Here is a 24,496-nt window from a genome sequence, read left to right on the forward strand (position 1 = left end):
TGTTGATGCATTCAAAGTCTTAGCAGTGGAACGCGACGATACACTTGCCCAATTGGCGTCACGTCAATGTGTGACAAGTTGCCTCATTACCCCAAGAAGAGCTCCTATTGGCTAATGAATGTATCATATGATTTCGATGTGTGTATTTAACAAATTTGGCCATGTTTCAAGTGTGTGCAGACGAACAGAGTATACTGAAGAATGGTGTGTAGAAGGACGACAGTGTTGCAATTGTGGTGGGGATCATGATCCTGAGTTCCTGGAGTTCCCTGTAAGGGTGAAGGAAATTGAGGTGACGAAAGTTAGAGACGTCAATCGAATCTCCTATGTGGAGGAGATACAAGTATTTTAGAAAACAAGTGATGCGAGTGAATATATGGTAGTGGATACACCACAGCCTGTAGTAAACGCCGAGCTCAGCATGACCTTGGGGAAGCTTTGGCGGTCAGTAGAGATAACGGAATGTACATATGTAATGGGGGATATAATACATATTTGCGTGCGTAATGTGCCTGCATAGAACATGTTTGGTGCCAGACAAAAGATACCCCGTGTGTTAAAAAGGTGGATTTTGTTGCGTTCATTGATACAGTTATAAACTGTACAGCACAAGTCTCAAAGAAGTTGAAGAAACTGGACATTATTGTGGCTGCTGCAGAAAAGTTTTTGGGACTCAAGGATTTTACATCTGAAGACTTGCAAGGGGTACTGGCGCCGGAAGACCCGCAGTCCCAGGTTCCCCTTATCCGATCGGTTATATTTATTTATTTTGTTTGTTTATTTATTGGTCGTTTTTTGGTAGTTACGTTTTTTGGGGGAATCCTGTCTGCATCCTGCATAGTAGGTGGCAGGATGCACATGAAATTGGGTGATCGCCAATATACCATAGAAGAAGCCCCACCAATCACACAATTTATGTTGCAGGCAGATTTTGCAAGACACATCTGCTGTTCAAGGGTGTTAGGCTACTGTACGTAATTTGTTCGGCAACACTATCAACGTGCGATAGATGGGCTTTCCATTCCAAGGTAATCATGTGCAACGCATGGATTTTTCAAAACGCAGACGCAACGTGTCTAGACCCTCTTGAACGAGCCCTCTGATCACGTGGTTTCTAGAGCGTCAACCAACATGGCGACTTCCAGTGAGAGTTCTGAAAGTACTTTGAGAAAAAGACGCGTCGAAACATTTAAAACAACGACACATTCAGATGACGACGACCAAAAGAATGAAGAGGACACTTGCAAAGCAAAAAATAAAGAATTGGTTACATTGCAAACCGGGACTTACTGGCTCACTCGAATTGTGCTTCTACGTTCCATTGCTTTCATCTACTGTAAGTAGATTTTTTTTAAAAAGTCATTTAGCAGACGCTCTTATCCAGAGCGATTAGGGTTAAGTGCCTTACTCAAGGGCACACCGAGAGATTTTTCACCTAGTTGGCTCGGGGATTAGAACCAGCGACCTTTCGGTTACTGACACACCGCGCATAACCACTAAGCTACCTGCCGCCCTAGTTCGAGTGTGACATTCTGACAATGTAGCGAGTTATGATGTACTGGCATAGGCTATATTATTCTCGTCAGTTTTCATGTGTGTGTATTGTATGGCGGTAGTTGGAGTTAAAACCAATTTAATGTTTAAGTAGGCATGGACATGGACACAATTCACATGACCATTTACCAAGAAACATAGCAATTGTTCTCCTGTCACATTCTTAAATGAACCAGACAGTTCTAGTACTCATAAACCTATCTTTATTCACCTCACACTTCCTCTCTCTTTCTCCTCCCTCCCCCTGTAGTCATTGCATTCACTGTTGCCTACAACCAGAACAAACAGCTGATAGGAGAGCGAGGCCTCTTGCCCTGTAAGGATTACCTTCTCAGTGTGAAGCGCTATGTGGGGGGGAAGATCGATATGTCTGCCTTCGCCTACACTCCCTCTATCCTGTGGTTCCTGGACTGGACGGACATGGATGCCAACCTGGATGGCATTGCCCTGGTGGGGATGGTGTTGTCAGGCTTTGTGTTGCTGACTGGCACTGCCAACATGATCATCATGGCCATGCTGTGGGTGCTCTACCACTCTCTGGTCAGCGTGGGGCAGATCTGGTGAGTGATGGGTTGGTACACACCACAGGAGGTTGGTGGCACCTTAATTGGGGAGGACGGGCTCTTGGTAATGGCTGTAGCGGAATGAGTGGAATGGTATCAAATGCATCAAACACATGGTTTCCATGTGGTTGATGCCATTCCATTTGCTCCGTTCCAGCCATCATTATGGGCCGTCCTCCCCTCAGCAGCCTCCACTGGTACACACACAGACACTGCTGTCTATGTTCAATGTGTGTGGTAAGGTGTAGTTTACGGGGTTGTGTCTGGGCCAGTGGGAGGGGGACCCAGTAGTGAGTGAGAGAACATGTTGATGGGGCCTCTGTGTTGTGGGTAGAAGATAGTTCAGTCTCGAGTCTGTGGGAAGGATGGACAGTGCAGCAATACAGACAGACAAACACATGGCCGTCCTCCCTCATTCTCTCAGCTCTCTTGAAGTTCTTAGTGGCTCTGAAGAATAAGATGAGGAGCGTAGACAACTAGACATGTGACATTTTCAAAATTCAAAAGAAATTACTAAAGACATTTTTGGAAATTGTTCACCATCTACTTCTTATGTTCTGAATGAAAAAGGTGGATTTGGAGACATCAATGCCATCATGCCAACACTGATTCAGTTAGCTGATTAGTTTAAAAGGGTCAATACTGGTATGTCCCACTTTTTAGTCCAGTGTGTTTAATAGGAGTAAGTCAATTTATTTAGCAACACTATTCAGGGTTTAATCTTTATAAACTTCTGACACTTACATGTAATTTGATATGTATGATTGTGGGTACAGGATTGCTATTTCCAGTAAGTGCTTGGTACAGAATGTAGGTTAGGCCAACTCTAATCAGATCAAAATATCTATTTTTATGCTGATCTATTAAATTTTTTCCCTCTCCTTACAGGTATTCGTTTGGTAAGTTAACTTCTTACTTTGAATTACATTTGTAAGACTACAACATCCATCTGCACCTGGACCCGGTTTCCCGATAGCGATGCAACTTACATGTAGGCTTCCAAGTGTTTTAACGATGCATCAATCCTACAACGGCCGAAGATGTAACATGCGTTTCCCAAAACACCTCGCAGTTTGCTAAGTGCGTCGTTGGAGCATGTGTCAATACTGATCGAATCTAAAGAAAGGCAGCGCTGCTCTCGGATCAGCTTTCTCTATTTAAATCGTACCTTTTAATAAGAATTATTCCACAATACTGACGACAGATTAGGTCCTAGACCTAGTGAGATATTATCACCTATATATGGCTGCAAATATTGAGGCAGCTCAGCTAATGCTTACCCTATAATAGTGCACTAAATCACTGATTTGGCACACTAAATCACTGATTTGGCACATCATTGTACACGTTGTTACACATTATGAAATATATTGAGGCAAAAATGACAGCCATAGTGTAGCCTACAATGAGCAAAATAGAACTCAATTGACTAAAAGGGATACTTCGGGATTTTGGCAATGAGGCCCTTTATCTACAACCCCAGAGTCAGATGAACTCATGGATACAATTTCTATGTCTCTGTGTCCAGTATGAAGGAAGTTAGAGGTAGTTTTGCGAGCCAATGCTAACTAGCGTTAGCACAATGACTGGAAGTCTATGGGTATCTGCTAGCATGCTTGCTAGCAGATACCCATAGACTTCCAGTCATTGTGCTAATGCTAGTTAGCAATTGCGCTAGCGCTTGTTAGAAACTTTCTTCAAACTGCATGCAGAGACAAAAATGGTATCCACGAGTTCATCGGACTCTGGGGAAGTAGATAAAGGACCTCATTGTCAAAACCCTGAAGTATCCCTTTAACAAGAAATTGATTTCAAAATGATTGAAATAGAAAGGCCTTTGTAGCCTATAGGGTATTTATTTTGTTTATGCAGTCATCTCGGGTTTTCATTTGAAGCATATTTATATCCTTCTCTTGTTTGTAACAATTGCAAACACACTGGCAACTGTGAAGGCCTATTTGTAGTCAACAATTCGTTCTGTTATTGGCAGTCACAGAGAGAGACATACTGTTTATACAGCTTGATTCTATGTTTAGTGGAGATCTTCTGTGTATAAAGTGATGCGGAAGGGCAAAAAAGCATCTAGCGACGCACTTAGCTGTCCTACCAGTGGTCGGTAAACAACAAGCGTTTTCAAGTCTGTTCTACCAGTGGTCCTCTGTAGCTCAATTGGTAGAGCATGGCGCTTGTAACGCCAGGGTAGTGGGTTCGATCCCCGGGACCACCCATACATAAAAATGTATGCACACATGACTGTAAGTCGCTTTGGATAAAAGCGTCTGCTAAATGCATATTATTATATTATATTATCTTGAGTAACGATGGTTTTGGGAAACAGCGCTGAGATTTAAAGATGCTCCTACGAAGGTTCTAACGATGAACTTAGCCTTAACATGCTTTTGAGAAACCAGGCCCTGGACCTGAGATTCGTAACAGCCTGCTCTTTGTCACTCCACAACCTAGCTCTTGTCTAACCTTCCCACAACCACTACAGAGTCCTTGTTTTCCCCTTTCCTTTGATTAAGCAATCACATTCAGCTCAGATGTGTTAATATGATCTGGACCTGCGTCATAGTCAGATGTTTGGGATGACTACATTTCAATACATAATCTCATCATCGCTCTGGCGATGGTCGAGGTCGTCAGCACTCAGCTGACATGGTTTAATGCCCCTCACTGGTCTCTATTGACAAATTGGCCTACTGGCATAGAGATCAAAGTCAGTGTATCATGCCACCCAAAACCCCATTATCCTCAGACCTCAGTAAACATCTGGCCCTGGGTGGGCCTGGCTGTATTCAAAACGTGTCTCAGAGTAGGAGTGCTGATATAGGATCAGTTTTGTAATTAATATTATTATATGGACAGGGAGGACCTGATCCTAGATCAGCACTGCCCAGGGTTAGCAGATGTGGCTGGTTCAGCTTCAGCTGGTCTTTGTTGCCTGCGCAGGATTCCTCAGTTGTCATCCCAGTCACTCAATTCAATCAGACTGTTGAGGTTTTATGGGACCAGTTCTCTAATCTTTCAGACGGAGTAAGGGTGTCCAATTTAATCGCAGCAGGGCTGAGTGTAAATAGTTCAGATAAGAGCCCAGGTCAATTTGACCTCTCTGATTGGTTAATGACAATTTGGAGTGAAAGACGCCAGTCGGAGGTCTGTGGTCAGGTTTTGTGGTCTCTTTTTTTTCTCCTTTCTCGTTCCCTCGCTCATTATACAGAAGACCTGTTTATCGAGGAAATCAAACACTGTAGAGACAGTGCTAGATAAAATAAATTAAAACAGAACCAAGAAGAAATGTATTTCCTCCTCCTTTAGTCCTTAGACTGTTCAACTACATACTCTGTGTCCCTCGATATCTCTACGTCTTTGTCATTATCTCTGTCTGCACTGTAAATCCATCTCTGGCCTCCTCACTATACTGTGGTTTCATGTCCACTGAGCGAGGGCTACAAAAACCGTCTTTGTTAGGAGGGGCGAACAGGCCAACAGCTGCACAGATCACACTGGATCTCTCTGAAGAGAAACTGGAGCAGGTGGGTCTTCACTACAGCCCTCTGCTGCATTCACATCACGCCAGTCTGTGGAATTAGATCGACTGATATGTTTGTATCATACATGGGTGCATGGCCTCACACACCCATGACGGCACACGTGCACTACCTCTGAACCTTTTCACTTTACATTTATGAACAAGCCTGCAGTGTATGGCCATCAGGACATATGCACATAGCCAGAGGTTGTTATCTGTTGTTATCTGTGGTCATCACTGTAGAATGACAGATGTTTGCATAGACAGATGGGTAACTGGCCCTACATCACTTCTACAATTGCAGCTGGCCATATTTTGGTTATTCAAAGCATCCCCGGCTGCTCTCCTTGCTTTAACTGTAAGTAATGCTTCAGAATGGTGAGGGCAGCTCAGAGTATAACATACAATGCAAAGTGACATGCAAAAGGGGAATTTGCATTTTTTTGTTATCCACTTTTTAACTCTCCCCGGCCTTAACTTTTAGACTTTCCCTACTTCATCACAGATGGGGTAACTGAGTAGCTTCACTGATGTATGTATCCATGCTGCATTCACATGCTGAGAGATGTGGTAACCTTTGACCTTTGCCGCACTTGTCCTTTACCAATCGCCTTTTCTCTCATATATCCCATGTCTTCATCTCTCCTGCCCCTTAGTCATCTCGTTCCATATCTTGGGCCCTCTCATTCTCCTTCTTTACTCACACACACAAACACTGTCACTCTATATTCTCTCCACATCTGCTTGACTATTCGTCATGCCCCTGTCCTTTTTCTGTAACCCCTGTCTCCTGTTCTCCCTCTCCCTGACGTCCTTTCTCTGAACATTTGCTCTCTCTGTCTGTCTGTCTCTCTCTCTCTCTCGGTCTGTCTCTCTCTCTCTCTCTGTCTGTCTGTCTGTCTCTCTCTCTCTCTGTCTGTCTCTCTCTCGCGCTCTCTGTCTCTGTCGCTCTCTGTCTCTCTCCCCCCTTTCCTCTCACTTCTCCCTCTCTGTCTTCAGGTTGGGAGAGTCAATTGTTGGAGACAGGCTTCTTGGGGATCTTCCTGTGTCCTGTGTGGAGTCTGTCCCAGGTGCCCCCCCGCTGCCCCCCCTCGCTGATTTCCATCTGGACCTTCCGCTGGCTCATCGTCCGGATCATGCTGGGCGCCGTGAGTGACACACACGCACACGCACACAAACCTATCACACTGACACTGAATTCCCCTCATAGTCTGTGGGGGAAAAACGGTTGGAATTGTTTGTGATTTGTCATTTGCCTTGTTTATAAGAAAAGTATCTACTGGGCTTAGACACTTCTCTATGGTAAAAAAAAAAACACCACCCCAAAGAAAAACATACGTTGTAAATGCAAATATGGAACCAGTCAGTCAGGCAACTTGTTTGCCACTTTTATGGTTTAGTGGAGAGAGAACACCCAACCCAGTACTGTTGTCTTTTAAAACGTGGGGGTTGAAACTTGCCACAATGCCCAAAGTGTTTTTTCAATTAGGCCCATAAAGAGGACGGAGCAACGAGGGAGCTATATGTTCATTCAGCTTACCTCACTGCCAAGAGTATGATTGACTTTAAGTGCTTACAACTGTACAAGCCCCTATAGTAAATTCCCCTAGACACAAAGTCATTACAACACATTTATTAAAAACAGAAAAGCACTTTAGGTCCCCTCAGACATGGCTGAGGCTTAACCAATAAGCAGCTATTTAATCGCGGGGTAATCATGATTTTTATTGTGGTCAGGGCAGCTAGGGTACAAATTGTTTTTTTCTATAATTGAAAGCATATCGTTTAGAAAATTGACTCAGAGCTAGATTTTTGGATGACATTAGGTTCAAGTTGAAACCTTTTTAGGAAATTCTTGTCAAGTCTGAAAGTCTTAAATTCCTTAGATTGACACTGGCAGGGTAAATACAGTATAGTACATTATAAAGGCCATGCTACATTCACTCAGTGTTTGTCATTTAAGTGTTGGTTAGACTAGGTCTGGGTAATCTATCCTGTGGTCTGTGGTTGACCACTGTTAGACTGCTATTGAGAACCCTTTAAGTGAAGGGGACATAGCCAGTAAACTTTGAAGGGACCCTAAGGAAGATGAAACTTTGTCCAGAGCGGTTTCATGTTCGGATTCTGAAACCATCAGTTTATAACCCAGTTCATTGATTTTATTTCTCAATGTCTACTTTCTGTCAGTTTGATCCAATCTCGATTGCGTATGCTGTCAAATGATTTAGAATTTGTGAATAATGGTGATATTGTGGACATCACATTTTCTTCTTTGCTAATTTCCTTCAGCAGATTAAACAGATTCTCTCTTTTTAACGACTTTACAAGTCAGGCTCTTCCTCACATGCTAATAATATCCCTCCTGGCAGCACACTTCTTTCTCGTCCCCTGTTTCTCAATGATTCCTCTGCTTTTGCTTTAAGCTAAGTTTGCGTGTGTGCAAACACCTCCTTTCATTTACTATCCAGGCGGTTTGCTAAGTGGTGCTAATGGGATTTGATGCACAAGGCAGTGTCTGTGTTTAAGCTGTGAAATATAATCATGGTCATCAGGGTGCTAGTGGCCTGGTGTGGTGCCCCATGATTGGGTGTGGTAGAGGTTGGACCTGGCCAGTAAACTAGCTGTCTCACAGCCTCGGCACAAGGTGTTACATCTCACACTCCTGCAGGAGGAACAGTAGGCCTAGTAGGAAGAGTGCACCAGGCAATAATGGAGAGCATCTGTACAGAAAGGATCTTCAGCCAACTGAATTCAGTCTTTGATTGTTCCTCTCAGTAGATCGTTACTACAGTATTATGTGCATCCCCCCCCCCCCCCCATGCTCCTCTTGATTTGAAGAAATCCAGTAAAACTGTAGTACAGTAAAGTGCCTGTCTGGTTGGACTGTTCCATTCTACTTAGGGGTGATCACTTTGCGAGGAAGTGTCTCCTGCAGGCTGTTTGTTGGTTTGGCCCGTATCCATGTTGTTGGGTTTTTGATGTGTTTTGAGGTTGGCCCCGGCCCCAATTGGCCTCAGAGTTCTTTATTGTCTCGAAGACTGTTGATGGGACTTGGGTCGTTGTTGGTAGGGGGACCTACGCATAAAGCAATCATTGTTTTCCAGTATTGGGAATTACCGATGGTGAGAGGTCAACGTAGCATAAAAAGTTGACACAGAATAAAAGACTCACTGTAATGTAGTTGATTGCATCCTGCGGAGAAACATATTGTTCATGTTTGAAGGTTTCTGGCAGTGTTTAACGCCTTCCTGTTTAGGCGGTTGGCAGGGGCATCGATGCGTACCTTTAGGCAGTTGGCAGGGGTGTTCGGATTTAGGACGTCCCTTGGCCCCTCTCTCTCTCTGGTCAAGCCCAGAGCCACGTCACTCTTTCATTTACTGTAGTCAGAATGAACCCCTGACGCCAAATGAAAGTTTTCTCTTTTTGGAGGAGAGAAAAATATGCTAAATATAAGTATATTATAGGCTTTTTCCATTTGTAGGGAAATGGTTGGTGGCTTGATCCAGTGTGCAACTGGTAACTGACTGTCTATGGATGCCAATGGCTGCCAGTGGGAGAAAGCAGTGTGATTGTTTCTGTGGTTCTGACACTGATGTTTGGTTATCACTGAGTGAGTTCCGTTTTTAGGAAGTATCGCCACTGTAGGAAGCATAGTAAAACAAAAAGAAAATCGAAACCCCTATCCCATTTATATTTCTTGTATGTGACAGTTATCAGCCGTACAGTACCTACATTAGCGTATCATGTCGGCTAGCAGGGAGTCTGTCTGTTTTTACGACTGTCCCGGGTCGACCTGCTTTTTCTAGGTCTGGGTAGTGCTAATGACATCCTCAGGGCCTGCTTACCTCAGCCTACCCAGCCTCTCTCTCTCTCTCTCTACTCAGTCCCTGACTTACAGCCTTCCAAACCAGCCACGACACTTTCACCGCTCACTCTCTTTTCCACCATACCCTACTTTTATTGTCGGGAGTCTGCATAAATCTCAGCGCAGCACCCAAACAGGAAATGGACGGACATGCTCGCTGTCGTTTGCATATTTGCGAAGGGCTCCAGCCAATATGCACCTGGAGGGCAGGAGTTCTGTGGTTCGGTGTGGATGGATGGAGCCCAGTGCTATGGAACAAAACGCTCAAGTGGTGTTTTATTGGAGTCGCATGCGTCGACTCAATTTGTCATGGACAGGATTGTTTTTTATGGTGGCTGACAAATTTCATGGGATAATGGCTGCCTGCACCCACCTGCTCACTGTTTTTTATGCTATATAACTCTTCTCATATCTTCTCTTGTGTTGTTAACAACACAAAGCACTACTTTAGTGACAACTCCATCTCATATAAAAGGAGAAATTTGATGGCTTAAAAAATTGCTTTGTAATGGTCAATATTTTCTAAGCCTGTTACAATTCCTACATTACTTCAGAATTCCAATATCGTTACCTTTCCATTAAACGATTGTCAAAATGGCCTCCCTAATAACATTGCAGTCGAACGACGGTTCTCTGGGGAATGGGAAACTGGCCTACTCCATGGTCAGAATATGGGACGATATACTCAGATCCTCATGACTGAATTGGATTATAGGCATTTTGTACACGTCAACACCCAACGATTTATAAGCAGAATATAATGCCCTGATAACCCCAATGTGGCCTAACAAAGTTTAACAGAGTTATTGTGCATTCCGTGACCCATGACAAGCAATGTGTCAATAGAGACAGTCTCATGTCCTGGCTGCACATTCTCACAGAGTATTAATGCTGATTTATTTGGCTAAATAAGAGATTTTATAAGGACAGAAGTTTGCTTGTATCTTTGCTGCTTCTTCTGGAGTTGAAGTCTCAGTACTTTCTATTGGCTGTAGTCTTCTCGGAAGAAATAAGGATTTAAGCGCTTGACCTCCCAAGGGCTCTATCAGGTTGTAGTTGATTATACATTGCCAAGACAGACTAGTCCAAGGCCGTCTTCCAGTCAGTCATTCAACCCCTCACTTTGACCAGGACTGCTACCTCTCTTCAGGCTTTATTCTGGGGCTTAAATTGCAGTTGATGTTGCGCAACAGTGAGTTATTACCCCCTAAGAACTGTTGTTTAGATCCGTCATGGTCCTCCAAGTCTTTAATTCGTCTTCTCTTTTGGCTCTGTGTTGGCAGAACAGAACACAACAGAACAACACTATTATTCAAGTTCACCATAGCACATTGTTAGCACGGGTCACTGACGAAGAAGCACATCTGCTAGCACTTAAATAGAATAGTCATGATGGCCCTCTGTCGCTGCAGGTTGTAAACAATCCCATTTGAAATGGCATTAGGACAGCAGGCAGACAACAAAATGTATCCTGGTTAGGTTTATAGCCCAGCTGATAGGTGGAGGGTAACGCAGGGGGGTAGAGGAGGGGGGATCATTTTCAAATGAATGGAATCACATTTTTCAAGCGAGAAAGTACATTCACTGCGCGTTGATTAGATTATCTGTAATGTTATAAATGCAAGAATGCTCGCTGATAAATTGCAAAAGTAACCCATTAATTTAGGCGTCCACCGTCAGCGAGCGCATCTACCCCTCCACTATCCCTCCAAACCTCTATCCCTGCTACCCCCGGGTTACATCAGCCTGCAATATAGAGCCTGATTACACCAATCAGCCTCTATTGCATTAGTGGAGAGGGACAGAGAGGCCTTTAGGACTGGTCTGTGTGGTGCATGAGAGACCATTGAGGAGAGAACCTATGCATGAGCTCTGACTGAGCCATGTGTGTGGCTGCAAGCGCTGGTAATTGCATTGGTTCATAGGTTTGTGCAAAGAACAGATAGAGATGCTTTGAGTTCTCTGGGGCATCCAAAGAGGAAACACAAGTCGGAAAACGAGTAAAGACTACTTTCTCCCCCTTGACTGTTTTCTGAGTCAGTCGTAATGTTCAGAAGGTCATTTAAGTGATGGATCACTAACCAGCTTTTAATTCCAATTTTCCCGCTCCCTGGTGCTAGTCTTTTCAGTGCTGCTTTTCATTTCCTCGAATTGGAGATGAAATCAGAGCCAGATAGCTTAATCACAGCACACGTCAGCTCTTGTCCTTCCTCATTTTTCACTTCATTTAATGTGATTACGCTAAATTAAATTAATTGATTAAATTAAATCCAGCTTCATATCCGTCAATACATCCCTCTCTCTCGACAGATCCCTCGCTCATTCAGTTGCATTAGTAATTGAGTCAGAGAACTTGAGTACTCATTTTTACATTTGAGTCATTTAGCAGACGCTCTTATCCAGAGTGACTTACTGTAAGTAGTGAGTGCATAAATTTTTATACTTTTTCATACTGGTCCCCCGTGGGAATTGAACCCACAATCGTGGTGTTGCAAGCACCATTCTCTACCAACTGAGCCACATGGGACACAAACCGGTCGTTACGAAACCAGCTGCACAATCTCTCTAGACATGGAAGTTTGTCAGCTTGTCTCACATCTTCCTGTCTAAAAGTCTCTTGTTTGTTTGTTTGAATATCATGGAGGCCTAACAGATACCTTATTTACATAAGTATTCAGACCCTTTGCTATGAGACTCAAAATTGAGCTCAGGTGCATCCTGTTTCCATTGATCATCCTTGAGATGTTTCTCCAATTTGATTGGAGTCCACCTGTGGTAAATTCAATTGATTGGACATGATCTGGAAAGGCACCCACATATCTATATAAGGTCCCACAGTTGACAGTGCATGTCAGAGCAAAAACCAAGCCATGAGGTCGAAGGAATTGTCCGTAGAGCTCCAAGACAGGATTGTGTCGAGGCACAGATCTGGGGAAGAGTACCAAAACATGTCTGCCACATTGAAGGTCCCCAAGAACACAGTGGCCTCCAACATTCTTAAATGGAAGAAGTTGGGAACCACGAAGACTTCCTAGAGCTGGCCGCCCGGCCAAACTGGGCAATCGGGGGAGAAGGGCCTTGGTCAGGGAGGTGACCAAGAACCCGATGGTCACTCTGACAGAGCTCTAGAGTTCCTCTGTGGAGATGGGAGAACCTTCCAGAAGGACAACCATCTCTGCAGCACTCCACCAATCAGGCCTTTATGGTATAGTGGCCAGACGGAAGCCACTCCTCAGTAAAAGGCACATGACAGCCCGCTTGGAGTTTGCCAAAAAGCCCCTAAAGGACAAGATTCTCTGGTCTGATGAAACCAAGATTGAACTCTTTGGCCTGAATGCCAAGCGTCACATCTGGAGGAAATCTGGCACCATCCCTACGGTGAAGCATGGTGGTGGCAGCATCATGCTGTGGGTATGTTTTTCAGCTGCAGGGACTGGGAGACTAGTCAGGATCGAGGGAAAGATGAACGGAGCAAAGTACAGAGAGATCCTTGATGAAAACCTGCTCCAGAGCATTCAGGACCTCAGACTGGGGCAATGGTTCACCTTCCAACAGGACAACGACCCTAAGCACACAGCCAAGACAACACAGCAGTGGGTTCGGGACAAGTCTCAATGTCCTTGAGTGGCCCATCCAGAGCCCGGTGAGACCTGAAAATAGCTGTGACACTCCCCATCCAACCTGACAGAGCTTGAGAGGATCTGCAGAGAAGAATGGGAGAAACACCCCAAATACAGGTGTGCCAAGCTTGTAGCGTCATACCCAAGAAGATTTGAGGCTGTAATCGCTGCCAAAGGTGCTTCAACAAAGGACATTTACATTTTACATTTAAGTCATTTAGCAGACGCTCTTATCCAGAGCGACATACAAATTGGTGCAAAGTACTGAGTAAAGGGTCTGAATACTTATGTAAATGTTTTATTTCCGGGGGGGTTTTCTATACATTTGCAAAAATTTCAAGAAATCTGTTTTTGAATAAGGCTGTAACGTAACAAAATGTGGAAAAGGTCAAGGGGTCTGAATACTTTCCAAATGCACTGGATATTATTCATTTTGATTGACATGTAGGGGCAACTTCACAGTGTGCCTTAACACTAGGCTTAGAACGAAGATAAGTATATTATAAACAACTACAGACCGACAAAGCTGCTACTAGGAGCTGTTGAAGTGGACAAGACACAGTGCCACAGTATTTAATGCCCAGTAGGGTTACCATAGATGGACTGAGCTCCTCTATGGCCTTGTCTTCATCTAGCCAGCCACACACACACACTGTGATGGTTTACCTCAACAGACAGAAAGTGGAAATGTAATTAGGGCAGGATAATCTTCCTGTCCTCTTTTCAATACAACAAACGTTCTCTTCATTTGTACAGACAGACAATACTACATTTTATAAAAGGCTTGAATGGAGACAGTTTATTCAATCACAACAAATAGATTCTTGCCTTGGCTGTATACAAATGTTTATTCTGCCAGAATTGACGAGCAGAAAGAGCCTTTATGCAACAGGTTGTTTTTCATCATACTCTTCTTGAGACACTGCTTTGAGTGCCTCTTTGTGAATAGCTATGCTCTCACCATTAGCTAGCCATTGGCGCTTCAGAGTTAACCGCTAGCTAGCTTGCTAGTGCTAGCTAGGTACCAACACAAGTCATCTGCAGCTTGGGCCATCATGACGTAGATTGGTTGAATATGGAGTCACTCTTATCTAATAGACATACAAACTATATCATACCAGCCCACATCTTGCAATCCTTCAGAATTGGTTGTGATTGATAGTACACCCTCCTACTGTCATGGTTCATATTGAATGATCACTGATTATATACTGTATTGACATGGTAGTAGGCCTGACGTTTTGGTTTCATGGTCATTTAGAGGATGTTACATTAGATACAGACCGATCCAATACACAATCTACTGATTTTAATGCAGAATGTAGGTCAATTGGAGCAGGACATTTTATTACACTATGTCCCAATGATATGCTCTCCATAAACCTCACAAACTAACACACCTGGACAGGACCACTGGGATGGAAAAGATGGAGGGTCCCATTTTAAGTTATACTGTGTTTTCTGCACCATCAAAAATGTCACCTTCAGTTGAGCTGAGTGATTGACACGTCGTCTTCTCTGCAGGGGCTGATCAAGATCAGAGGGGACCGCTGCTGGAGGGACCTTACGTGCATGGACTACCACTACGAGGTCTGTGTGTGTCTCTGTGCGTGTGTGTGTGTGTGTGTGTGTGTGCTCAGTGCAGTACAGTTCCCTCAATCCTTGTGGGCCGTGCTTGTTGGCATCTTGTCGTCAGGGCTTTCCCATGGCCTGTGCTGTACTGGGTCGTGCAGAGTTCAGGCCATGGCAGATGATTCTTATCAATCGCCTGTTGTCCCTAACTGGGTTAAACTAATCACTTTATTATCTATCTTCCTGTGCCACACCATTGGATCGACTGCTCCTGTCTGGCTGGCCGAGGACAGACCAGTGCTTCCCCAAGCTAGATATTCTCCCCAGGCTAAACAAGAAGCTTACACATACACCTAAACGTTCGATTGAAACCGACTGAGGCAATGGTTTAAGACTTGGTCCTGGATAAGAAATATTAGTTCTGTTTACGTAGTGGGTGACAATACATTTCTTAAAACGTATGATAGGATACAGCTCAGAAAAACATATTGGGAACCACTGTCTGCCACAACGGCTGCTAGACAAGCCTCATGTTGGGTTTTCTCCATAGGAAGGGAGAACACAGTACTGTGTCATTTCTAGACTATAAAGCACACAGCTGGGAGATGAGGCGGGATGAAGCATTTTGTCTAATGACAGAGACCAGGAATACACCATGTCTCCCTGGAGTCTGACTGACTATGGTTTTTTATGGCCTTGGAAAAAGTCCCCGAAAGGTCTACTGTCCTTAGGCTGGACTGCACTGATGCATACATACTGTACTGACATGCTCTGTCTGGGTAGAACTTACCCGCAGATCTATGATCAGCTTCCCCTCACCAAATCCTAACCTTAACCATCAAGGGGAGGACACGTTAAACTGACCTTGGATCGATGTTCATGGGCAACGTCATCCTACTCCACTCTCTAACCAACTACAAAGATTTTTAAGAGACTAATATTGACACTAGGAACCTCTCTTCATTGTACAGTATAGGAGGTTTCACTTCACTGCACTATACATGTTTTAGCATATGACAAACCCATGCTTAGTCTGTTAGCCTTGTCCAGCACTGCTCCTCTTTGCTCTGTTTACAAGCACACCCGCGATAACATCTGCTAAACACGTGTATGTGACAAATAAAATTGGATTTGATTAGATTTGTTTGCCTGCTGGGTGGATTTCCCATTAAATGGGAAACATGGTTATTTTCTTTGGTCAATACGACTCCCTCTTTGATTTCTTTATGCCTGCCGTTTTAAGACCCTGCCTTTAGCAAGTTATAGGCCATAAAGAGTCATGATATAAGGAACAGACCAGTTGATTGGAGTTAACTGTGTGTTCAATGGCCTAATTTGCTGTCCTATAAGGGGGACAGACAGGGTGGGTGAAACATTGAACATACATTTAAAAGTCTAACTGGTCTAGCATGGCTTCCAATTTGTGGCCATGATTTTTTGATTTATGTTCCGTATTTGTGGGTTAGTGTTTGTCTTTGGCTGTTTGTTCATGTGTTTTTAAGTGGGTAAGTCTGTCCATGTTAATTTGTGTCCGTGTTAATTTGTCACTCCTCTAACTTATCAGTATTGTCATAATTGTTGCCTTTAAATTTTACCTCACCCCCTTACCATCTCCCTCTCTAAACCCTGTTAACTCAAAGGGACCTCTGTCAATGGACCATCACACCTATCTGAGAGAGTCTGCTGAGAAACAGGGGCCCATTGAGCCCCCTGTTACAGATACATCAGCCTACATTGTCAGGGCTTCACTTGGAGGCAAATGGGTTTCTGGCAGCAGTGGTGGTCAGCCAAGTTAACCTGTATGGATCAGAGACTGTTAATGATCGCCTTGTAGAATTTGACAAAAAGTGTTAAAATAAAGGAAACATTCCAATAGTGTTTGTGTTCAACCTGGATGTCCATGTTGTTTAACCTGGGGTTATGGAAAAGCATATATGGGAGCCTGAGGAATCCGACTCCGTACCTCCATGCAGGCAGACAGGCCCATATCCCCTTCTAAACATTGACCTGCCAGCTCCAAACCTGTCAACACCCCCAGGGGTAAAGCAGATTTACATTTCACCCACCGGAAGCCAAGGGCGCCAGGCAAGGTTTACCTGCCCCCCCCCCTTGACCCTAACACACTGCTCCCTTTCAGCCTCCAATCTCTCAACTCACGGCAGGGCCACCCAGTGCAATGCATCCTGGGTAAGAAGTCTGCAGAGGCTATATGAGGCTGGCTGAGGGGGTTGGTGGGTGTTTAGTTTGTGTTAGTTTGTTTGCTGTGTGCATGCTGGGGTATGTTTGTCTCTCTCTCTCTCTCTCTCTCTCTCTCTCTCTCTCTCGCTCTCGCTCTCGCTCTCGCTCTCGCCGCTCTCGCTCTCTCCGCTCTCGCTCCGGCTCTCGCTCCGCTCTCGCTCTCGCTCGCGCTCGCTCTCCCGCTCTCGCTCTCGCTCTGCTCTCGCTCTCGCTCTCGCTCTCGCTCTCGCTCTCGCTCTCGCTCTCTCTACCTCTCTCTCTCTCTCTACCTCTGCACTGAAAGAGCTCTCTCAGGACATTTCTAAAATAGGCAGTAGCTTTACTTAGCCCTGGAAACCTTCCTGAAGGTGTGGCGTTATAATTGTACACTGTTTCCCCACGCCATTCTGTTCCATGGTTTTATGCCAAAACAATGAGGGGAAAAAAACGTATTTTCAGCTATTTTACATTTATGATCAGCTACATTTCATGTTTGGCACAAGCTGTCATTTGGGCAATCATTGTAGCCAGTGGGAAAGCTGGTAGGGATGTTAAGTTACACAGTATCTCACTGCCATTGATCACCATGCAAATGGAGTCATTGGAGTGACACCAGGTAAATCCATGCAAACATAGAGGTCATTCAGTGTTATGTGGGATGATCTGCACTTTCATTAGCTTATCTGTACCATTAGATGCAAACACACACCTTAACACTCATGCTATGGCAATAACCTATCTTCCCTTTGTCTCTATCCCTTTGTCATTGCTCATATTTGAGTATCGATATGGTTATTTTCAAACTGAGACATATTGATTTTTCCTTGACCTGGAAGTACTCATGTCGTAACCTCTGTGACGCCTGCGGTTGTGCTCTCCCTGGGTGTCAATCTGTGGTCCTCTCTGGCTCATCCCAGTTCTGTGGTTGATTGTGGTGGGTTAGATAGCCCCTCTCTCCAGGCCCCAAAATAAAGGAGTGAAGGTACTGACTCCCAGCTCCCCTCTGTAATGCCATCTCTGGAGATGTTCTGGAGAGTACTGTTGCTAACCACACGGTGCAATGCCTTGGTGTGTGTGTGTGTGTGTGTGCCTGCCTGTCTCCATCTGTCTGTATTCTGATTCTCTTTCTCCCTCCAGACTCAGCCGGTGCCAAACCCCATGTCATACTATATGCACCAATCCCCATGGTGGTTCCATCGCTTCGAGGTTCTGTCCAATCACTTCATCGAGCTCATCGTCCCTCTCTTCACCTTCCTGGGGCGACGCATGTGCATGGTCAACGGGACGCTGCAGATAGTCTTCCAGGTGAGTTGACGGTAGAAACTGATTTGAGGTCAGTTTTGTTTTTCCCTATAGTGGTGGAGGCTAGGATTTTGGGAGGGTAACTGATCCCAGATCTGTGCCAAAGAATAAGAATTCCTGGAGTAGCTCTGACATCACATTGCCACCTGGTGGAACCATTGGTGCATGACAGCGGTTTTATGGCAACTGCAGTCATCAGTTTGATGAATGGAGTGTTATTCAGAGCCAGCTATAATTGAATGAATACAGGAAATCAGGACTTTCCCCGCTGCAGTATGCTGAACTATTAGCCAAAGTAGATGATCCTCATCGATTATATCTTTCTGGAAGTACCTTTGGAGGAATCTAAACACTACTCCTTGTCTTTTCTCCCCATCTACTCTCTCCTCCTTCTCTACCCTCCGTTTCTCCTCTACCCTCCGTCGCTCCTCCTCCACCCTCTCCTCCCTCTTCTAGGTGACTCTGATAGTGAGTGGGAACCTGAGCTTCCTCAACTGGCTGACCATAGTTCCCAGTCTGGCCTGTTTTGACGATGCATCTATGGGGTTCCTGTTCTCGTCTGGCCGAGGGGCCAAGCAAGCTGTACTGGACCTCCAGGCTGAGGAGGCTGCAGGACGGACCCCCAAACCCACCAGGGGTACCTCCTAAACAGACATGATTTCTCCTAAACGAGCCTAACCTGTTATCCATCATTCTGGGTATTTAGTATTCTCCTGGATTTCTGGGTATTTATTTTCAGCCAGTTGGTGTTACAGAGGCCCTGTTATCCTGTCTGGGTGTTTTATGATTGGGACTAATGATGGCAGGCAGAGAGAGGGAAAGGAGGTATTACACCAGCCTTTAACATGACTACCGCTCTACTGGGTAGGCCCGACTGCTCTCTGTGTGTGTGTGTGTGTGTGTGTGTGTGTGTGTATGGGTTCCCCTTTCCCACGTGCCTAGCTTAGCTGTGTGTGTGCATTTACAACCCCTAAGAGCAGTGATTGAGTGGGTCCACATGGGCACCCTCGCTGCCACCTCCACTCCCCACCCTCCAATCTCGATCTCCAACACCGACATCTGGCTGTAGGCACATCTGGAGCAGGCTAGCAGGCTATAGGGCCTTGACAGATGGTAGACAACACCAGGGTGCTGGCAGGGGGTATTAGGCATTACTAATCACACATTACCAATGTGACTGGGTGCCTGGCAGTTGGCACATGAACATAAAGGAAAGAGTTTACGATTTGGACATGATGGGAGGAGTATGGATTAGTGCTGGGACAGCTGAGGAGAGGGAGGAGGGAATGGAACGACAGAGAGACAGCTGGAGATGGCGTGGAAGAGAGTGATAGAGAGAGAGAGGAAGAGAGAGAAAGTTAGAAAGTGAGTGAGTGAGGAAGGAATGCCCATGTGGTGTGTAATAGCAGGAATAGGGTCTAGCTAATTGGTCTCCCAGGAATTGCTAATGGCTTTAGTTTTATGTTGGGTAATATCTGCTAAGTGGGCCTAAAATTCTCTATCTGCACTATGGCTGCTTTTTAGCATTTCTTTTGGTCATAAAAGTCAATTCTTTAAGTCAAACAACAGGTATAGTTCTGATGGATGGTTTTAACATGTGTGGGACGGGTTGGCATTTCAATCTGAGACAGGTAGTAGGGATTTGGAGCTGTCAGCTCCTTCAGTTGTCAGTGGCTAAATGCCTCATGACCTCATAGGCTAAGCCCCTCTCTCTGGCTACTGCCAGAGGGATCTTGAGTTCCACACACACAGGCACACACTTCCTCCTTTTTTTCATCTCCATCCTATGTCCTTCTAGGTATGCTTATTCGTCGAGTGGTGAATGTGGCTCTGGGCATTCTGATTGGCTACCTGAGTTTTCCTGTGGTGCTGAACCTGCTGAGCTCCAAACAGGTGATGAACACGTCGTTCGACCCACTCCGCATCGTCAACACCTACGGGGCCTTCGGCAGGTATCATTCTCCTCTTCCTCTCTCTTTTTATTTCAACACTTTCTACATCTCTCCACTTGATCAGTCCTAACTGCCACATCCTATCATTCTATTCTTCTCTGGTCCTCTCTCCTTTTCTCTACTCTCTGCCATCCTTTTAAACTTTCCCTCTCTCCCTCTCCCTCTCGCCCTCTCTCTCTCCCTTCCTCCCTCTCTGTGCAGTATCACTAAGGAGCGGACTGAGGTGATTCTGCAGGGTACTCTGAATGCGGACCCTAAGGACCCAGAGGCTGTGTGGGAGGAGTACCAGTTCCTTTGTAAGCCAGGGGACCTGACCCGACGCCCATGCCTCATCTCCCCCTACCACTACAGGCTCGACTGGCTCATGTGGTTCGCCGCCTTCCAGGTACAGTCAGTCTGGGACTTAGCAAAGACCTTTGAACTATTGTACACGGCTCTAACTTGACATAAGAATCAGGGATTCTGTTTAATTTGTTTTACTGTTTGTTGGTTTTGTGGGACATTCATGCCTTGGATGTGTGCGTCTCCATCCCTGTCCAAAGTGCCAGCCCCACAAACAATGATCCCAATTGCCAACAAGCGGCGATTAACAGGGCTGTAAGATACTTACAGCAAATACCCACTGGGGGCGCACTAGTTTACATGTAATATTACTTAAGTATTTCCCTTATGAAACACTATTGAGTGTCTCATTGGTTAAAAGCTGGCTAACTCTGTGTCCCCATGGTCTCAGTCTGGACCCAGAACTACCTGCTCTGAGTAATTTCCTCTGTCTGGGCTAGCGGCCCACACTATTCTCAACTCCTGCTACAGCTCTCTCAGGTGTAGTTCTGGCCAGAGACTCGACCGTGTGGCTCGCTGTTTTATTGTCCCCTTCTCAGGGCATAGGGTTTCCCACTGGTTTACATCCAATCCCAGAACCAAGAAAAACCCAGTCAGACATTTTGGCAAGAGGGGGAAGGTTTATTATGTTGCAGATCGGCTCAATATCTGCTCAAAAGTTTGGAATGGTAGACTGCTTCAGATTGAGACGTCTTTGTTCGATATGACAGTTGATCTTTCACTCAAATGTCCCCGGTTTTTCTCTCATCTTCAGCACACCCTCTTTCTCCATGTATTTAACCCTCCTCTCTTACATCTTCTCTATCTCCTTCTCTCTCACTTTGTCAGACCTATGAGCAGAGTGAGTGGGTGATCCACATAGCAGGCAGACTGTTGGCCAACGACACATCAGTCCTTTCACTGATGGAATACAACCCGTTCCAGGGCAGAGACAACCCCAGGTACACTGACATTGACTAACACAGAGGATAATGGTAGCCCTTTGTTTTAAAGCCCATAAACCAAGTACTCCACTACATGATAAAAAATGAAGATAAAGTAAATCAGTTTGATACGTACTATGTGTGAGTTTCTGTAGTACATACATTTCATATGATTAAAATGGGCAGAAGTTGCCGTTGGAGACAGCTGCATTGAAGGCATAACCGATCTCAGCTGTGCTGTGCTGAGGCAGAATGGAAGTGGAAGGTTGTGTGTACGTTAGAATACATGCAAGCCTCACGTTCTCTTTAAATAAATAAAAGATAAGCCTTGTCCTCTAGCCCCCTCTAGTGGAATGTTTCCTCTCGAAATGAAATGTGTCCTTGTATTCTCGCTGTCAGTCACACTAACCATTCCTCTCTCTCCTCTCCCCACCCCCCTCTTCCTTCCCCAGGTGGGTCCGAGGAGAACACTTCAAGTATAGGTTCAGCCTGCCTGGCAGTGCCAGTGCTGCCCAGGGAAAATGGTGGGTGAGGAAACGTATTGGAGCCTACTTCCCCGCTGTGGATCTGGCTGCTCTCAGGGGATACTTTAAGTCCCGGAACTGGCCCCATCCTGACCTTTGACCTACTGTATGTCCAATCACACTGATGTACTCCATGAGCGATGGATGCCTGAGACACCAAGGTATCGCGCCCCCTTATAATTTGGGATCAAATACGCTATGAAAGCAAACATGTTGACATGTGGTCGGTCATTGGAGAACCCTGATATCGGGGAATTTCTGCCACTCTGAAAAAATGATATTCCATTTTTTGTTCATCTATGTTGCCTTTCTCCAGCATGTCATGTTGCCATCTACTGCATGCACTAAAGAATGACCAATCCTTCCCGTGAATAGGGACATGCCACTGTGCCACAATAGGAGAGTTGAGGGGATGACACACCGTCCATGTTGGGCTCACATTGCAAGACAGACAGACTGTATCATCATTGTGTCTTTTCATAATAAAAGGTATATTTTGGAACAATGCTAGACTTTTCATGTATTTTTGCCTTTTGTTTGGTACGCCTAGCAGGTTGTCCATCAACTGACCTAGTGGTTTAAATCATCCAATGAAAGAGGCTGAGTCCTTCCCTCAAATAAAGTGACTAGATTGACATTGCAGTGTTGTACTACATACAAATTCCCCTAACTGTTGTATGTCTTTGTGTTATGTGGATCTGATAGTGATCCAATGAATAAATGCATAAAAAGGGACTGTTCTCATCAGTGGAAGAAGTGTATCTGTCATCTTGCAGGTGTGTGTTCAGCCTACAGAGTTTGACAACCGCAACGGACAAGAACCCTGTTGAGACAATACTCCTACCAGTCCTTGCATCCCACAATGCACCTTTCTCCCAGCATGTCCATTTTTAATTGTGTTCACCTCATCACAAATACTTGAGCCACCTGCACTGTTTGTTTTCCATCATAGATGGTGTATACAGTCTGTTCAATATTGATGCCTACCTACACATAGTTTATCTGCTTAAATCTGCTGGTTTCGCTATTTGTAGGCCAAAACATTTGGTGGCACCTGTGTGCCAGAACATACACGGACCAATTCTGACCCATTCTGTGGTAAGTTATCACTGAAAGATTTGGTCAACTACCTCTGTGAAAAATTTCTTATTATTCTACCTAGTTGTGGAGGTGATGGTGTTGTTGTCTGTACAGGCAGAAGTGAGCCATCCACATGGGTGTAGCTTTACTTTGATGTGTGCAGGTCCAGACTTTGAGCATCTGCTGCCTCTAATGAGGACTGCTAGTCATGCCAGCAGGACAGGACAACCTCATGTCCCTCACACAGTCCAAGTAAGAAACACAAAGTACACGCACAAATAAGTCACAAAACATTTTCTACTGTCTCAGAAGAGAATCAAATGCACACGCACTCAAATGAATAGGACGGGTGCATAGCCTATATGAAAACTATTAGTGTAGTGACCATAATACCATCATTTTTCACAGGCATTGAATCCTGCTTTTCGTATACTTCTTGACATGTTGACATAACCATAGTAGCCTTTGTTGTTATGGCACATTAGGGGGTTGGTGTCCCATCTTACCCACACCACTAGGACAAGCAATATCTTTTAGAATTTGAATCTATAGCTGACTGGGATCAATTCTTCTCTGTATGTGAATCATTCATGAAGTGGATAGGCCACTTGTGGTTAGATAAAGTACTTGATATTAGTCACTAGGAATACTAGGACAGAACAGTATACTCCAAATGTAATGTCCACTTGAAATAAAGAGGCTGTGACTACATTTTTTTCCTGTAATTGGTCTTTGACAAGTCACAGATCTTTTCACGTCAGATGTTTTTCAGAGCTGATCTGATTGGTCAAAAGACATATTAGTGGAAAAAAAGATCCAATGCAGCTAGAGTGAGTCATACCATATACACTGAGTATACCAAACATTAGGAAAACCTTCAATGTTTTGTATACTCAGTGTATAGAGTGCCAAAGTCAGTCATAATACCCATAAAACATAGCGGTCAAACAGGGAAATGGTTCCAAATGTTTTTCCACCATTCATTTTTTCCCATTGGGGATTTTAGAAACACTTAAAGTAAGGGCTTTGTTTCATGTAGGCTTACCCTGGCGTGACGTTTTGATAACCATGTAAATCTCTGTAGGACAAGGTGACTTTTATGAATATATTCACCTGTATTTACCCCCCAAAAATGAAATGCTAATTAGCTGCTAATGTAGCTATCATAAAGAACAACAAATTCTATGATGATCTGGCAAAGGTAAGAATCGAGGCAAAGATAAGAATCTCTGGATTAACTATCTAATGTTAACTAAATGTAGTAATGAATAAATTGGCAAAATGTATTTAAATGGACAATTCTGTGAACTGTCTTGTGCAAGTTTTAAATTGACAATGCCTGTTAGCAAAGGTGTCAGCTAGAGATGATGTGCAGGAGCTTGCAGGGATTTGTAGTTTTGCGTTATGTCTACTTTGATGCTAATTAGCATTTTCAAATCTGAGAGTAAAT

The 24,496-nt window shown here is 44.6% G+C and overlaps 1 protein-coding gene across 1 annotated transcript; it reads left to right on the top strand.

The window, feature by feature from the left end:
- Positions 1-238: 238 nt before the first annotated feature.
- Positions 239-22,473, top strand: lmf1 (lipase maturation factor 1). The gene is made up of 11 exons (XM_041864409.2): positions 239-1,336; positions 1,805-2,114; positions 3,006-3,016; positions 6,649-6,797; positions 14,659-14,724; positions 18,061-18,228; positions 18,682-18,862; positions 20,024-20,177; positions 20,379-20,562; positions 21,348-21,460; positions 21,895-22,473. Exons 1-11 carry the CDS (start codon positions 1,132-1,134, stop codon positions 22,064-22,066), a joined length of 1,713 nt encoding a protein of 570 aa, XP_041720343.2. The 5' UTR covers positions 239-1,131; the 3' UTR covers positions 22,067-22,473.
- Positions 22,474-24,496: the final 2,023 nt, after the last annotated feature.

This window comes from Coregonus clupeaformis, unplaced genomic scaffold (genome assembly GCF_020615455.1).
Source record: "Coregonus clupeaformis isolate EN_2021a unplaced genomic scaffold, ASM2061545v1 scaf0086, whole genome shotgun sequence".
In the NCBI taxonomy this organism is placed as follows: domain Eukaryota; kingdom Metazoa; phylum Chordata; class Actinopteri; order Salmoniformes; family Salmonidae; genus Coregonus; species Coregonus clupeaformis.

Bases quoted from the DNA above. Each gene is read 5' to 3' on its own strand.
- lmf1 (XM_041864409.2), top strand. From the start codon at position 1,132: ATGGCGACTTCCAGTGAGAGTTCTGAAAGTACTTTGAGAAAAAGACGC. The intron at 18,229-18,681 runs GTGAGTTGACGG...TCCCTCTTCTAG, and splicing joins CGCTGCAGATAGTCTTCCAG to GTGACTCTGATAGTGAGTGG. The intron at 20,178-20,378 runs GTATCATTCTCC...CTCTCTGTGCAG, and splicing joins ACCTACGGGGCCTTCGGCAG to TATCACTAAGGAGCGGACTG.